The 15342-nt window shown below is 48.4% G+C and overlaps 5 protein-coding genes across 5 annotated transcripts; 2 read left to right on the top strand and 3 right to left on the bottom strand.

Moving 5' to 3' along the window:
* Positions 1-4374: 4374 nt before the first annotated feature.
* LOC9645616 lies at positions 4375-6598 on the bottom strand. The gene is made up of 3 exons (XM_002975819.2): positions 5043-6598; positions 4863-4988; positions 4375-4805 (listed from the first exon to the last, which is right to left on the bottom strand). Exons 1-3 carry the CDS (start codon positions 6192-6194, stop codon positions 4530-4532), a joined length of 1554 nt encoding a protein of 517 aa, XP_002975865.2. The 5' UTR covers positions 6195-6598; the 3' UTR covers positions 4375-4529.
* Positions 6599-6674: 76 nt separating this feature from the next.
* On the bottom strand, positions 6675-8120 carry LOC9645615 (methylsterol monooxygenase 1-2). The gene is made up of 6 exons (XM_002975818.2): positions 8074-8120; positions 7644-7992; positions 7244-7566; positions 7033-7180; positions 6949-6978; positions 6675-6862 (listed from the first exon to the last, which is right to left on the bottom strand). The coding sequence occupies exons 2-6, from the start codon at positions 7971-7973 to the stop codon at positions 6791-6793; spliced, it is 903 nt and encodes a 300-aa protein (XP_002975864.2). The 5' UTR covers positions 7974-7992; positions 8074-8120; the 3' UTR covers positions 6675-6790.
* Positions 8121-8231: 111 nt separating this feature from the next.
* On the top strand, positions 8232-9366 carry LOC112348439 (acyl-acyl carrier protein thioesterase ATL3, chloroplastic-like). The gene is made up of 5 exons (XM_024680911.1): positions 8232-8368; positions 8632-8732; positions 8799-8908; positions 8972-9067; positions 9124-9366. The coding sequence occupies exons 1-5, from the start codon at positions 8244-8246 to the stop codon at positions 9253-9255; spliced, it is 564 nt and encodes a 187-aa protein (XP_024536679.1). The 5' UTR covers positions 8232-8243; the 3' UTR covers positions 9256-9366.
* Positions 9285-12177, bottom strand: LOC9645614 (vacuolar-sorting receptor 4). Its single transcript, XM_024680910.1, has 13 exons — positions 12042-12177; positions 11529-11950; positions 10789-11481; positions 10637-10725; positions 10519-10588; positions 10387-10470; positions 10264-10340; positions 10130-10211; positions 9993-10075; positions 9875-9941; positions 9685-9813; positions 9517-9626; positions 9285-9448 (listed from the first exon to the last, which is right to left on the bottom strand). Exons 2-13 carry the CDS (start codon positions 11821-11823, stop codon positions 9353-9355), a joined length of 1875 nt encoding a protein of 624 aa, XP_024536678.1. The 5' UTR covers positions 11824-11950; positions 12042-12177; the 3' UTR covers positions 9285-9352.
* Positions 12178-12298: 121 nt separating this feature from the next.
* LOC112348389 lies at positions 12299-13579 on the top strand. The gene is made up of 3 exons (XM_024680774.1): positions 12299-12308; positions 12413-12696; positions 12749-13579. Exons 1-3 carry the CDS (start codon positions 12299-12301, stop codon positions 12833-12835), a joined length of 381 nt encoding a protein of 126 aa, XP_024536542.1. The 3' UTR covers positions 12836-13579.
* Positions 13580-15342: the final 1763 nt, after the last annotated feature.

The following is a 15342-nucleotide window of genomic DNA, read 5'->3' as shown; positions in this document are numbered from 1 at the left end:
AACGCGGAGTTAGTGATGGAGAAACAAAACCTCTTTATTTTCTAAACACTCAGGTCCTTGATGACTCAGCGATCAGCAGAAATCTTGCACTGCTTCATCTGATTTTGCCTCGTCCTCGAGAGCCACGGGAGACTCCAGGCCCAGGAAATACAGGGTGAAGTAGCTGGGTTTTCCCCTGAAGATACACTCAAGACAAAGTTATGTGTCATGCTCTCTTTCCAGGTCCTCACCTTTGAGCAGCGTTGTGGTCTTCGTTCGCGCGTTCATCGGTGTCCTAACACGGGGAAGGCCAAGTGTGTACCTTCCGCCGAGTTCCACACCAAGGAGTTGAGCTTGCTCGCCGTCACCGCTCTGTGCGTAGCCATGTATGATAGAGTTCCACAGCACCACGTCGTGGTGACTTGCATGCTCAGGGATGGACGATTTCCGGTGAAAGTCTGTAAGAACATGGTAATTGTGGAGCTCCAAGGAAAGAAGAACAAGAACTTACCTTGTGAGGGATCAAATAATCCTTCCGCTCGAAGTTCCTGGAGGGTTTGAAGACAGAAATTTAGATCGTAGAGAGATTTCTCACTGACCTTGCCATAAGCCAACGCGTCTGCTTGGGCGATATCTTTGCAAATCCTGTGGCCTCAAGATGCTTCCTATGACGCTATCGGTCTTAAGCGTCATCATTTACTCGTGGTTTGGTTGAATGTTGAGAGATGGCCTTTTTCAGCTCCTACGGGGGCTGAAAAATCCTCAGCATCACCGTAAGTTCTCAAGAAATGCTCCGCTTCTTCTTCCTACACAACTCGCCAGGGTGAGAAACTTTGAAAGAGTAAACGAAGAACGAACAGAAAAACGCGTTAAAACTACAAAGCACCTTGTAAATTGATGTGAACTCCCGGTACCTTTGCAAATGGTGTGGCCTCAAGATGAATCCATACATATCCCTGGATCAAGAAGAGTTCATGAGAAAAGAATCGATATCTACCTGCATTGCCACATACCTGCTCAGTTCCAAGGGCGCGGATCCCTTCTTTCGCGCCCTGCTCATCGCCTTCCTCATTGCAGCCTCCTCCTATAGCTGCATTTCCCCGGAATTCCTCTCCGCAAGTGCCGGAAGAGCCTGTTACCTCGAATTCCCCCGGAAGAACACGAAATTTTCCCGATCCGCTACTCTGCCATCGCTAGCGGGCACCCCATGCCTGCAATGCGGGGATGGATTCACCTGGAACGAGCTCTAGAAGGACGAATCCGGGCTCCAAGACGCTGGCGATGGAGATGGATAGAACCCGAGCCCTTGCCAAGCCCGTGTGACGAGGCTTTCTGGATCGGGACCAGACCTTCCATCGGAAGTCGTGAGCTCGGCTCCAAAACACCTTGTAAGATCTTTCAGAAACCATTTGCTTTGTTCTCTTCTCTATTATTTTTTCTTTTCCAGCATCCAGGAGCCTGCGTATTTGATTCCATAGACGCGGATAGACGAAGACCATAGGACGGGTGCCAGATCTTTCTCTTGGCGGTCGGGTTTCTAGAAGCAGAATAGTAGCGACCGGGTGCCACTTATGATGGATGGAGTTGTAGTAGAGAAAGCTGTTCTTCAGCAAGCTGCACAATAGGAGATGCTGGGCAAACGGGTATCTAACACCAGGAATTTAATCACAGGCTCTTGTGATTTAACGAGGAATTGAAAGAGTCCATTCCATGAAAGAGTCCAAATGCTCTACCAAAATTCACTGCTCTTGAGGTAAATTTCATGTCCTACTAACTTGCTTGTCCACAGTTTAAGATCCAGAACGCTGATGGAAGGAATTGAAAGTCACACTGTTCCGTCGTCTTGCATCGCCCATGCGTCATTGTCCATGCTGCAACTTAGTCGAAGAGGAGTTCCACCAGACTTGCGACCAGCTGGAGATCTTTGGAGGCAATCGCTTCGGTCGCAGATCATCCGGCTTGCAGGACTCCTCGTGCTAGAAGAGCTTACTTGCATTGGATTCATTCCGTCCCTACAAGGAACTAGTTCCGTGGCAACCTCCCATAAAATCACACTGCTGTAGGCGTCGGCTCTAGAAACAGCGACAACAATGAGCAGAGCTATGAACAAGCCAAAGAATTCAATCAAACCTCAGGCTCGTTTCTGCGCCATCCACTCTGCCCCGAGAAAAACTTTTAGAGAACGAACAAGCCAAAGGTCGAATGAGAGGCTCCTGTTACTTGCAGGAGATTGATACCGCCTACAGTGTGCTTTATGCGAAGGGCCACCACCTTTCCTGGGCTTCGTCAATAATAAAAAAACACGATGTGCGTTAGGAAGAAGAAAAGAAATCTAGAGGTTGATCTCACCGCGTTAGCAATCAAGGGACTAAATTCTTCCGGCAGTCCCAGCAAGCGGACTCAGCCTTGCAACGAACGCGAGCACGCCATCACCAGCCTCAGACCACTGCTCTCATCCTGGCTGACATGATCATCCCCAAATCTGTGGAGATCGACAGAAACTTCCCTCTGGAGCAGCGACCTTGGAGTACGATTGACAAGCGAGGCTCTCGAGTTTGCCTGGTCGGATGTTGTCCGAGACTTGCTGGGGTGGCCGAATCACGACGAGTCACTAAGAAGAACTGAGCCAGCGGACTCGGCCTTGCAAAACGAGACCCTTCCGTTTATATCCACCGTCAGCGAAAGAGATCAAAAGGTTGTGGAGCAGTGATTTCTGCCTACGTCCACCACCCGGCTCGTTTTTTATGACCTCAAACATCTGTGTAACCATCTGCACAAGAGCGATCCATTTCCTGGGTGATACACGAGCGAGTTTCTTTATAAAATTGATGAACTCCGGGCGTTGAATTTCATATCCGTCTCGATGAGATCTTGTGCAGCCAGCGCCGGCCGGGCGATACCTCCGCCTCTACCAAGCTACTCCGCTAGCGCTGGCCGGGCGATCGGTGTCCCGGCCTAAGCCTCTACCAAGGCTCTACGCCTTTCTCCAGCGGGCGATCGAAGACTCCTGGCACCTCCGCCTCTACCAAATCGGGGCCTTTTCTCCAAGCGCCGGCCAGGAATGCTTCGGAAGAGAGCGGCAGCAAGAAATTCCACAGCTAGCGCCGGCCGAGCGATAGGTGTCCCTGCGAGAGACTCCTCACACCTCCGCCTCCACCAAAGCCGCGACTTTCTCGATCAAATGCAGTTCCGCGAGAGAGCGCTGGCCGGGCGATGCATGCTGCTGCTTGGAGTGTGCTAAAGACGCATGAAGAGGCACCAGAAGAGGTAAAGGAAGTAGAAGAAAAAGAAGAAGAAGAGAAGCGGATGAAGAGCGCCAGCCGAGATGATCCATCAAAGCATTTCCGAGAGACCGCGCAGCCCGCGCCAAGACCTTCTTCCCTCCTCCAAGCACAAGCTCCTGGCGAGGAAGAGATGGGTGATGATGAAGAACAAGAAGACGTGATCAAGCAAGAAGTCGATGATCACGACGTGAAGCCAAATGTTACAAATGGATTCATCTGCAAGGGCCTCTACTCAACAGACCATGCCGATGTTTATAGTCTTGTGGTGCCCATCAAGAAGCGTAAGACTTTATGTCCTTGTTGCTGCTGCTGCTGCTTGTTTGTTCTCCAGTGAAAGAATATACAAAAAGATGCTTCTTTTAAACATGTTAAAAACACTAACGGGTTTGGATTCACCAGTAAACCGTGATTTACCTTGTTCTCGCTATCTTGCCTCGCGCGCCCGGGTGAGATGGAAATGGGGAGGCTTTAGGGGACAACACAAGCCATCTTGGACTTGGGCGAATACAAGTCCCTCTTGCTCGCACTCCCTTCGAACTGGCCCCAGTAGCATCTTAGCTACGCAAGCTGCGAGGAGGAGAAGCGCTTGTCCATGCCGCTGCCTTTGCTCCCAGGAAAGCCATGGAAGTTATCGTTCGATCTGGAGGATCAAGTTGCCAATCCAGCTCTAACTCGATCACAAATGAAAGGGAGCCAAGAAACTTAAGACATGCAAGTAGACTACAAGCCAAGAACGTGGAGGGAATCGGAGAGCTTCATCATCCACCAGGTCTGCGGCTTGACCCTGAGATTGAGGAGTCCATCTGTCGAGAGGATGGAATCTCCAAACGTTTTCTCGTGGAGCATTATGATCGTCGACAACGGCCTACCACTGGATGGATCATCAAGGCGTCAGGCTCGACACCCCAGCAAGAGATCGTCCAGGCCGCTGTCGACGATCTCAGCAGCGTGATGATCTATAAAATCTTCCCTGAACACATGAACAAAGAATTATTGCTGTTGTCAAGCAAATCAGTGAAACTCTTGTAGGTACACTGTGACGAGTAGAAAAGGTGCCAGTCATTCTCCTGGAAAAATGCCTGAAAATGATAAGCTTGAGCAAGTTACAAAATTTTCCAAACCCCGGCGAGCATAATCTTTAAAAAAGGATCTGAGAGGAATGAACTTCCACCGGTTTGCTCAATCCGATAGAAACAATCCGTGAGTTAGCAATGAACTGCAAACTGGAAATCTATGCTAGATTATTCACGCTGTGCTAATTACAAGTTAGCAGTCGTAGTTGTTATTGAGACTATTCCTGAGGATGGAGAGGTGGCCATCTCGGATCATCACTTCCTCCTCCAGTTCGTGGACCCTCCGCTTCAACACCTCCGCCTCGGCGCTCATCCGGAGCGCTTCGTGCCCCAGCTGCTCGGCCTCCCTTTTCATCCCCTCGCGCTGCCGGATCACCCGCGGCATCTCCTCCCTGTACCGATTCAACTCTTGCAGCGCGTGCCTGAGCTCCACCTCCAGCGATCCCACCTTCTGACCCCTCTCTTTCACCTGGAGCAAAGGCAGTTTTGTAAGAATCACATCCCACAACATGGATTGATTCGTTACCTGGAGCTCCAGCTCGGAGATCCTGTCCGTGGCACTCTCCAGCAGCCTTCGCAAGCGAGACGCTTCGCTCTGGGCGCTGCTTTGCGCGTGGAATTTCTCCTGGACGTACTTGAGCTTGTCCTTGACCTGTGCAAAGATGTTAGAAAGGAAAGAAAAAACTCCAAGACCGCTGTTGCTTACCTGCTTAAGTTCCTCCTCCCTTGCCCGCTTTCGGGCGTCCTCGTCTTTCACTCTAGTTTGCAGCTCCGTCAGCTCCTTCTCCTTCCCACGGTAGAGCCTGAAAAGCTCCTCGTTTCTGCCAGTCAGCCGCTGGATCCGGCTGTTTTGCGTGTTCAAGGCGTGCGTCATGTCACTCAAGCTCTGCTGGAGGCCCTCGATGATCTGCTTCCCGTTTCCACCACCACCACCTTTGCTCGCGCTGTGACTGGCGATGGACTCGGAACTCCGAGGTGGAGTCTGAGGAACTGGCGGGAGCAAACGCTTTGAAAGCTCCTTCGTCTTGGAAGTGTTCCCCCGGATCGCCTTGGCCAGCCTCTCGGCCACAGCTCGAGCGCTGAGATACCTCACCTGAGCCTTGTCACTGGTGGTCGTAACCACGGTACCTCTGGACGACCAATCGCTGAAGGAGTGCGACCGAGGATTCGACATGATCGACGCGCCGTCGTTGGAGGAACGAGAAAGCGATCTCGAGAACTTCGGCCTGGGTAAGTCCACCGAGTGCGACACCAAGTCCACCGACTGCGATACATCCGACGACGTAGAGGACAAGTTCTCCAGCATAGCAATCGAAGGAGGCGATGTTGCCGGGCTCGGGGGCTCGCTCACGTACTTTGATCGCAGCTCTTGCCTGCTCTCCACGACCAGCTGATCCAGAGCCGCCTGTAAGCCACTCGTCCACTCGCACGGCTCGGGCGAAGGAGCCGCGTTGATAGATGGCCGCAGAATCTGCTTGTCCTGGCACTCCTCTGGCAGCCCAAGCCGGAACTGGGACATGGCTTCCTCGGAGCTGGGACCATCCCTCGTGAATGAAACGTTCTCATCGCCGCTGGGAGGAGTGTCACACCTCTCTGCCTCCTCCGATGGACCCGACGGGCACGACGGGCACCAATGCGTGCGCCGGTTTCGATCGCTGATTGACGACCGCCTCAGGCTTTCTTGGTTCTTGCTATCCGGGGCCGACAGAGCGGCGGCGGCGGCGGCGGCGTTGGCAGCCGAGGCGGCGGGAGACCTCTCCTTCCTCATTGGCTGCTTGACCCTGGCGAGATCATCCTTTCTGCCGGGGAGAATCCTATCATCCTTTGCCGAATTCTTTCCCGGGAAGATCCTCCGCATGATCGAAGAAAAGGAAAGGACCAGAAAAGGGAAGAAGATCGCTGCCGGGATGACCGAAATATAGAGAAAGGGAGCCGAAAAGGGAAGAGAGCGCTACGGCGGCGGCGGCGAGAAGGAGAAGAGCGGCAGGCTGAAGAATCCAAGCGATCCAGCTCGCATATTTCGAGAAGAAATAGGGATTGTACCTCCGAGCACGCGCGGGGTAGATCGATCGCGCGCTTCGTGGCCGCCAATGCTTGCGCCAAGACTAAAACCCTAGAGGGACCCCGCCCTTGTGAAGAAGCCAAGAATTAGGGCTGCCAAGGAAAAGCGAGGGGTCCACGACCATGGATGATCATGCATTGCCTTGATTTCACACCCTATTTGGGACAGTGGCCGAAATCCGCCAGCTGCCAGGGAGGGAGAACGCCATCGATTTTGGAAGAGAAAAGAAAATTTGGGCCATCGTGAATAGCATTGCTCTCGCGTGCCGAGTGACCGTTGGCCCAATTTTAAATGTAAAAAGTATATTCGCCAGGCATGTTCTATACAGGCATATTCGCCAAGCATATTCTACAAAGCGTATATTCCTTTTTATGCGCACAGTGCCTTCACTTCTAACTGGACTTCTTATCACCGCTATCGCCGACCCAGCCGCTGGTTTCTTCGCCAAGTTTGTTCTTCGTGATCTGCGAGGAACATCGAAGTATAGAGCGATGAGAGATCATCATCATCATCATCAGAGAGAGAGAGAGAGAGAGAGAGAACTCTTTACCTTCATCAGGCTCTTCTGGTATCGATATCCCTGTTGGAACCAACGTAAGCGCCAGGAAAAACTAGAGACTTGCATGATCCATACCTTGTCCGTGCCATACAAGTAGTCGCAGTACGTGAAAACCGACGCAAAGTTACTCTGGCTCTTGCCTCCAACAAAATGGTGGTAGTCGTGATACTCGGCTCCGCCGTAGAAAGGAATGAACTTCGTGAAGCTCCACGGGAAATCGTACCTGTGTCAAAAACGATCGATCATCTTGAGACAAAAGGAACTTCTTTAGATCTTTCTCCATTACCCGCTGTGAGTTTCCATAGCCTCGATATGTCGCAACGCAATCCAGAGCCATAGAGTAACCATATGACCAGGAACTAGAGCCGGACCTACAAAAGATGGAATTCCCAAAACCAGAATCTCGGCCCAGTGAGCATACGGGGCCGCGAAGCTCATCGGCGCCGTGAACTCATGGTGCAAGTAGTGGATGTTCTTGTATCCCCAGCCGCAGTGGAGCCAGCGATGGATCCAGTAGTTCCCATAGTCCTCGATCAAAAAATACACCGCGAGCTGGCTGACAATCTCCCCGCAAGACGGCAGTGGAAGGCTCGTCCGGAATCCCAGCATCTGTGCTGTGCATCCACCACGAAAGAATTAAGAACCCGGAAGAACAAACCAGATGGAAGAACGAGAAAAAAACTTACCTTAACCATGGGATAAGAGAGGAGCTGGAGAGGCCCGACCACCGTGCAAAAGGACCAAATCACGCTCTTGTAGCAGCGAAGAGCGTCGCTGATCGTAGTGTGGACGCCCGGCTGGAGCTTGAATCGCTCGAAGGCTCTCACCTTGAGAACGTCGAGGATGACCGTGGGGAGTGGAAGAACAGTGAAGTTTACAAAGAGATAAACGATGTTGAGGCAGTAGAGAAAATAATCGCTGCGATTGGCCGTGTGCTGGAGCCACAGCGTCTCCAGGAACGTTAGCGGCCGCCCCAGCGCCGCCTGGGCCTCGGCGGCGGTGGAATAGGGAAGCATTGTCGATTGCGCTCGATCGCTGCAAGAAAAGAATCGCAGGATCTCCAATCAGCTTGTGGTTGCGCGTGGCGCGATTCAATCACAGATTGAGCTTGCAGACCTGGAGATCCGATTGCGCAGCGATGATCTCACAATTCCGAGCCACAAGCCATGGAGCCCTAAGTTCGTGAAATGATATCAAATAGGAGGAATCGACGGCTGCCGGAAACCCGTTATCCACGTGGCAAGCGATCGTTTAAATATCACGAACTTAGGGTTTATGCCAAAAAAATGGAGGCTCTTCCTCCAGCGAGAGCCTTGCCCGGCTTCTCTGGATTCGTGCCGCGGCGCTGCGCCAGATCGATTGCCGTGAGGTCCAGCTTTGTCGATGGTCTCCAGACGCTCGGATCGCTCAGGTGAGAGCTTTGCCCCTTGGGATTTTGAGATTCCGCCATCGCATTGGCTAGAGCTCCTGCCGATGAGATATTGTCATCAGGAGTGTAGAAACGAATGCAAGATCCGTGCTCCTCGCGCTGAGCGGCGGCGTGAATCCCCAGAGTCCGTCGCTCGAGTGATTTTGTGGAGCTAAACTCCATGCTTTTCTTCTTAGATTTCGTGGTTTCTATTGCTCATTGCATGCGGATTTTCCGAAGGACTGACTCGTGACTTTTTCTTTCAGTATGAGAAAGCCTTACGAAGTGAAGCTCAAAGTCCGGGACTATGAGCTAGATCAGTATGGAGTCGTCAATAACGCGATCTATGCGAGCTACTGCCAGCACGGTAAACGATTCTAAGTTTCTCTAGAGCGCTCCAAACAAGCTCGAGCTTTTCTTTTTTTTTTTCTAGCACGGCACGAGCTCTTCGAGGAGATGGGAATCAACGCAGACTCCATCGCTAGAACTGGCGAGGCGCTTGCGCTGTCGGATCTCTCGATGAAGTTCCTCTCTCCTTTACGAGTACGTGCAAACTTCTCTTGCAAACTGTGATTGCAAGAGTTTTGATTCGCTCGAGACAGCCAGAGCGGTGAGGACTTTGTGGTCACTGCCAGGATCAGCAGCTCGTCGGCCGCTAGGATCTTCTTCGAGCAAACCATCTACAAGCTTCCAAACCAAGAGGTGATTCTTGTCCCGTGAAGTCTCCAGGAACTAAAATCTTCTCCTTTCTTTCACAGGCAGTTTTGGAGGCCAAGGCCACCGCTGTTTGCCTGGATAGGAACTACAAGCCTGTGAGAGTCCCGGCAAACTTTAAATCGAAGCTCAACCTCTTTCTTCGATCTCAAGAAGAGGCCGATGAACAGGATTGAAAGATCGCATAGCACAATAAGACCAGAGATTTCTCGAGTAAGAAAAACGATGCATTTACCTGTCCTGTTGTAACAACATTGATAGTTACATATACAATCAAGCATCCTCTTGCAAGTGGTGATGCACGTCGTTTTGGCTGTCGAGCGGCATGTACTGTGCCATGATAGCTCTAATCTCCGAATCCATGTAAGACTACAGGAAAAGTTTCCAGTAGAGAACGTTAAGTTTTGCTGGATCAAGCGAGCACGAATTGATATTACCCGGAGCCTGTATTTGTAAACAACGTAGCCAGCGATAGCGGCAGCTGAGAGTCCACCAAGAACAGTGAAGATGACAACCCAGCCAACTTTCGCGGTGGAGCCTTTCTTGCCTGGAAAGCGAAAGAAACCAATAAAATCAAGCCTGTGGAAACATCCCAAGGAACTTACTTATGCAAGTATCGTGTTCTCGCATGTAAAGAAGATCACCGCTGCAGGAGCAGTCATAGCTACCGTAAGTGTTCTTGCAAGTACAATCCGGGCACTGGCAGGCGACGCGCTCACGACATTCATCGATGTCTGGGGAGAGAATCACGGGAACTTATATAAGAACGTTGAAAGCTTTTTGGTTTGTGCTCACCTTCGCAAGTGTTAAAACCGTCTCCCTTGAAACCGGAGGGGCACTGGCATCCTTTCAATTGTCTATCCTGCATGCGTAAACTTTGTTTGTAAAGAGTCCTGCTAGATAATTTTCTTACCGAGCATGCTGTATGAGTTACACCGTTTCGAGTATGCTGCCAGCATCCTCCATTATTAAGTTTGCATCTCCCAGGTCCGAGAGCTAAACAACGCAGGACATTAGAACTATCACAGAGAAGATAGATTTCACAAGTACCTTCACAGTGACTGTATCCATCTCCGCTGTACTGCACGCCTTGCACAATGGGACACTCGCACACTCTTCCACGGAAAGTATCCTGCAAAGACGAAAAAGCTGACTGCAAACAAGAATAAAATCTGATAACTTACTTTACATGCGGTGACGTTCGCGCTCTTGTCCTGCCAGCATCCCCCATTGTTCGTAAGGCATTCGTTTGTTTGCATATCTGAAAAAAGCTTCAACGGAAGAGTCCTTGAATGATCGGAATCTACCTTCACTCAAACAGACGGCTGGCTCTGTAGTTTCTTGGAAACCCGAACAAATAGCTTTCAGCACCGCGGCTTTATCCAGCTTGCCTGCACCAAAGATATATCAGTAAGACTCTCCAAGGACTCTAGTGATACCTCTATACTGCCTGTTATTCACTATTAGTGTTGGCAAAATGGTAACGTCACCACGGCTGCCATGTCCCACCTGTGCTTCGAATGTAAGAGAAAATTATGCCTATTAGACACCACAAACCTGAGCGTCTTGCTCGGATTTCAGAACAGCATTATCCTTGTCGTCGTTTGGATTCCCCATACAGTCGCGCACCTTGTGCACAGGAATATCTAGAAGAGGCCAACATTAGAAACAGTTTTCAGTGAAATAAGTGAAGACAAGCAGGTTCTTACCCAAAGCCTTGAGAACGTCCTCCGCGCAAGCCTCATTGTACTTCATCTCCTTCATAGGACACCGGATCTGGAAATCAGTAACGTAGTCCCACCATACCCATGGTTTCCTCTCCTCGGTAGCAACCTTGAAAACGCAGAGCTGCCTGAGATTCTCTACCACTACATCTTTTCCATCGTAGCCCCGGTTAAAGTCTTGTTCTGGATCCGGCGCGCAGTATCGTCCATGATTGATGCACTGGGACTTGCACTGTTTACTCAAGATGAACGCTTGAGGACAGTACCAGGTAATGTAGTGAGGAGTGAAAAGTGTGTAGCCACCTCGCTCAAGAATCTGTGCTGCTCCCTTGTAGTTCTTCACGAATTCCTTCTGTGCATCACACTTCGGTCCGCACTCGTCGTTGCTATTGGTCCAGAACTCGTATTCCACCCTGTCGTCCGGATGTGGAAGCGACTCCCTCCAGTCAAGGTTGATGTTCACCATCTCGTTGTCCGAGAGAGCCCTCTTGAGCTTATCCGCGAAACTTTTCTCGATCAAAGCCGAAGGGATCGTGATGTTTTCCACGTACTCGGACGCCGCAGAGTCCTCCTCTGGAGAGTCCATGGTGATCAGAGGCTCGGTTCTATCATCCGCAACCAGTACAGCAGCCGCTCCAGCGTTTTGTGCGTTCCAAACCTTCAAAGCGAAGTAACAATCTGGAGAGAAAAATTTAGTAGAAGTGAGCAAAGAATCGTGAGCTCACCTCCTCGATCGACAAGCACCACGTTGGGAAGCCCACCGGATTTCCTCCTGAAAGTATCGGAATCACTGTACGGTTTGCATGCCATCCTCGAATCCTTCGGATAAGTCACAGTTCCAACCATAGTCCCACCATACTGTGGAACACCAAAATTCCCAATAGCGCTATCGTACGTGCCTTTGAGCGAATCTGGCGAGGTCACGCTGAGACTGTTCTTCTCCACCAGGAATTTTCCATGCACGTCTGGCGCTACTAGCAGCAGCAGTAGCAAAATTGAGAGAGTAGACCATGCATCCATCCTTGATTCGCAGTGGAGCGAAATTTGGGCGAAATCCGTGCGGACGAAACACGCTACCGGTCGATACACGGCAGCAACAGCATGGTCGAGCGAATTACAGCCGCATTCCTGGACGCTCTCCTCGATCCTGGAAATCCAAATTTCAATCAAGAGAATGAAAAATCTAGCTCTGGCAGAAAGAGATTCCCGAAGGCGCCGCTCCCGCGGTGAGATCTTACCTTCCCAGAGATCCGCGGCTCCCCGCCGCTGCCACAGGCCTCGCCCCAAGCCCTAGAGGATGAGAACCCTAGCGATGGAACAGCAAGCTTCATTGCGGCATAGCTTCAAAGGCTTTCTTTCAAAATCGTCGGTCTTACATTTGGAGTAAATTAACACTTACTGTCCACGTCATTGTTGATCGGGCACCGTATATCCACGAGAAAAACGCACGGGCGCTATTCCGGATCGGAATGCTCTAGCAGATGAAGTGCCTCGCATGGCGCAAAGTCGTCGCTAGAATATCCATGAGATGGGAATCCGTCAATGATGCGACACGAGAGCTAGAATTTAATCTTAACTCTATCTCTTAAAATCTTCCACGCGGCACCAGTTTATTCGTTGTGTTCCCGCGCAAAAGTTTGCCCTACAATCCCTTCTCTCCGCCAAGGCGAGGAGGCAAGCGATCGAGGCGCTGATCGTGCAGCCGATGAGGGGATTTCGCCGGGTTTCAGCGTCGATGCGGCAGTGATCGCCACCGCGGGCTACAATGCGGAAGAGCTCAAGAAGCTGTGCAACGACTCGGCAGGTTTGCGCGCTATAGATAGGAACAATTTGGAAGCGCATGGGGGAAGCCTCCGCCAAGGGGTCCATGGGGCCGATCTGGAAGATTTCATGGTAAATCTGGCAGATTTTGATCGAGACGAGGCAAAATCTCTGTTTTGTCCAGGAGGCGCGCTTCAAAGGGTGCCTTCTGAGAAGAAATACCGAGAATCGGCTGGGATTCGATCTACGGGCCTACAAATCTTCGCAATGAGATTGTATCCTTTTTCTACACAGGAAACTTTCCAGGTGGCTTATATCTATGTCTCGACTCTTAAGGTTAATTGTTTATTGCTTCCATCTTTCAGTGGACGAACAAAATTTCGTGACTTGGCAATAGGCACGCAAATTTGTCATAGAGCCGTCACGCATTGGAACACCTTCGATTGTTATCGACGCTTGCAACTCTGGCTAAACGCTTCCCCAATTTCTCGCGCGCCGTCTCGAAGTGACGCTGGCAGATTTCAGCAGTGCTCAACCTGAAAGAAACACACAGGAGTTTTCCCATCAACTTCCAAGAAGCAAAACCGGGGAACTCACGAGCTCGGAGAGATGACTCCCGCTCAAGCCTTCGAGCTGAGCTGATTTTGCGAGCTTGGCCAGATCAACTCCAGCTGCCAAAAGCCTCTTAAGCGTGAGAAGGCTTTCCTTCGTCCAGGACGGCTTGGCCACCATGTCCGAATACCTCTTCCCGATGAAGAGGCTCGCGTGTCCACAGTGAAAGCTCCACTGCCTCAATCCTTGAAAAGCACATAGAGCAAAAAAGGTTAGATACAAACTCTAATTGGTATAGAGTAGAGAAGTCCTGTTCGACAATCACATCATTCAACTCTTGCAAACCGTCCATCTCCACCAAAAATCGGTTCACAACACGATCAGTCCCTCGTTTTGAACACAAAGAATCCTCCTGGATAAACGTTTGCTTGAGCGTCGGAACAAACGAAACTGGAGGCTTACCTCATCAAGGCAGATAACACAAAGGCCTAAAGAGTGTTCTTCGCTGTCTTGAAGATACTTGCCTAATAGCTCAGGCCCTTGAAATCTCAAGCTAGCACGGCATCTTTACCTTGACACACCGCTGCCTTTGCAATCATAGTTTAGCAAAAGTTTACCATTAAATTGCTAGTAAACATGCTAATTATAATAATATAGTTGGTGAGATTAAATTTGGTCTATCCATTACTATATATATGGACGGGTCTAAACCCCACCTAATTAAAATATTTATTCAATTCAGGTGAAGGTAAGTGGTGTTGAAGATAATCTCTGAAAAGTACTTAGTATTACGAATTGTGATTTATTCTTATCCCTTGATCTAAACCTATATTAGTTTTTTGCCAGATTGAAGATTTATAATTATTTATCTATTTTTCCTTTGATCTTCATTGCATTTTTTTCTTCTGCCATACTATGCAGTGTTCAATTAAAGAGTGTATGATTGGAGGTTGTAGTTAATACATCATTGTTGCCATTTGGCAATTGTTCTTGCAAATGAATTCTTTTCAAATCAAGCTTTTAGTGTTTGTGTGGCATGATTTTGTTGATACTATTTCAATTTTTGATGTTTTGTTATCTTTAGTTTCCATGGAATGTGATTATATATTTTTTTTCCTATTTTTAGTGTTTTCTGATTTTGCGATTGTGATTAAAACATTGATTACAGAGTTATAAATGATGTAATCAGATTTTTAGAGGATGTTTAGATTGAATAGGAAGACAATATTTACAAATTTGAGTGAACTCTTGCTAATAAAGAATTTAATTATTTTGATGATAGCTTTGAAGATCAATTAAAGATTTCACAAGGTAGATGTCAATCCTTTAATCAACCATATAATTCTTTTACTTTGTCTTTTGCTCTTTCTTATCCTTTTTTTAATCTCCCAACCTTTCCTGCAAATTCATAATATTTCTTTTTTATTTGCAGCATTTTCTTCTTCTAGCATCTTAACCAATTTTGTCTTTTGTGATTCTATTCTTAATTCAATGTTGAATTGAGTGTTTATGTACTTTATAAATAACTAAAAAGAACAAATTAAAAAATAATCAATTCAAATTCAAATATAAAGGAAAAGAATTCATAAACAACAATGCACCCCCTTTCTTTAAGGGTCTTTAAATTTTGAACTCTATAAACTTTTAACCCTAAATATCTAAGAGATTACATTCTCCTCATACTAATTTAAATGTAAGGTGTGTTTAAGTTGAGAGTTTTGCTTTTATTTTGTTAGCAAAGTCTTTGATTGTTTTTTCTTAAATGTTGAGTTATGTGTTGAACAAGTTGAATGATGTAAATCTTTTTACTTATCTTGTATTGGCCGAAATACTTTATACTATTATTTGGCATTTTATTTTATAGAGTCTTTTAAAATAAGAAGCCTCCTTCTTATTTCCCTATTTATGCTTTGACAATTGCTAATTTTTCTTTATTTTTTCCTTAATTTTTTCTTATTTTCTTTTATTTACCTTATTTTCTTCAGATAAGGGTAAAGTACTTTACTTCTTTCAAAGGGGAAGGTTTGTAATATTCACACACATATATATGTATATGTATATATATATATGTCTTTGCATTACATTTTGAGTAAATTAACACTTGGTGTCCACGTCATTGTTTGTATATCCACAAGGAAAATGCACAGGAGCCATTCCAGATCCGAATGCTCTAAGAGATCAAACACCCCGTGCGCTTCCCACGTAATAATGTCCACGAGATGGCAA

The sequence above is a fragment of the Selaginella moellendorffii genome, unplaced genomic scaffold, assembly GCF_000143415.4.
Source record: "Selaginella moellendorffii unplaced genomic scaffold, v1.0 SELMOscaffold_29, whole genome shotgun sequence".
Classification (NCBI taxonomy): Eukaryota; Viridiplantae; Streptophyta; class Lycopodiopsida; order Selaginellales; family Selaginellaceae; genus Selaginella; species Selaginella moellendorffii.
The sequence above is the reverse complement of the archived record's forward strand: the minus strand, read 5'-3'. Positions and strand labels throughout refer to the sequence as shown.

What these genes read in the sequence shown, in the direction of transcription:
- LOC9645616 (XM_002975819.2), bottom strand. Translation starts at nt 6,194, where the DNA reads ATGCGGAGGATCTTCCCGGGAAAGAATTCGGCAAAGGATGATAGGATT. An exon ending in GGGAGGAGGAACTTAAGCAG is followed by an intron (nt 4,989 to 5,042) that starts GTAAGCAACAGC and finishes ATCTTTGCACAG; the next exon opens with GTCAAGGACAAGCTCAAGTA. An exon ending in TCTCCGAGCTGGAGCTCCAG is followed by an intron (nt 4,806 to 4,862) that starts GTAACGAATCAA and finishes CCTTTGCTCCAG; the next exon opens with GTGAAAGAGAGGGGTCAGAA.
- LOC9645615 (XM_002975818.2), bottom strand. Translation starts at nt 7,973, where the DNA reads ATGCTTCCCTATTCCACCGCCGCCGAGGCCCAGGCGGCGCTGGGGCGG. An exon ending in TCTCTTATCCCATGGTTAAG is followed by an intron (nt 7,567 to 7,643) that starts GTAAGTTTTTTT and finishes TGCACAGCACAG; the next exon opens with ATGCTGGGATTCCGGACGAG. An exon ending in ACTTGTATGGCACGGACAAG is followed by an intron (nt 6,979 to 7,032) that starts GTATGGATCATG and finishes TGGTTCCAACAG; the next exon opens with GGATATCGATACCAGAAGAG.
- LOC112348439 (XM_024680911.1), top strand. Translation starts at nt 8,244, where the DNA reads ATGGAGGCTCTTCCTCCAGCGAGAGCCTTGCCCGGCTTCTCTGGATTC. An exon ending in AGTTCCTCTCTCCTTTACGA is followed by an intron (nt 8,909 to 8,971) that starts GTACGTGCAAAC and finishes CGAGACAGCCAG; the next exon opens with AGCGGTGAGGACTTTGTGGT. An exon ending in ACAAGCTTCCAAACCAAGAG is followed by an intron (nt 9,068 to 9,123) that starts GTGATTCTTGTC and finishes TTTCTTTCACAG; the next exon opens with GCAGTTTTGGAGGCCAAGGC.
- LOC9645614 (XM_024680910.1), bottom strand. Translation starts at nt 11,823, where the DNA reads ATGGATGCATGGTCTACTCTCTCAATTTTGCTACTGCTGCTGCTAGTA. An exon ending in CGGTTTTAACACTTGCGAAG is followed by an intron (nt 9,814 to 9,874) that starts GTGAGCACAAAC and finishes TTCTCTCCCCAG; the next exon opens with ACATCGATGAATGTCGTGAG. An exon ending in TTTACAAATACAGGCTCCGG is followed by an intron (nt 9,449 to 9,516) that starts GTAATATCAATT and finishes CTTTTCCTGTAG; the next exon opens with TCTTACATGGATTCGGAGAT.
- LOC112348389 (XM_024680774.1), top strand. An exon ending in CCGATCTGGAAGATTTCATG is followed by an intron (nt 12,697 to 12,748) that starts GTAAATCTGGCA and finishes TGTTTTGTCCAG; the next exon opens with GAGGCGCGCTTCAAAGGGTG.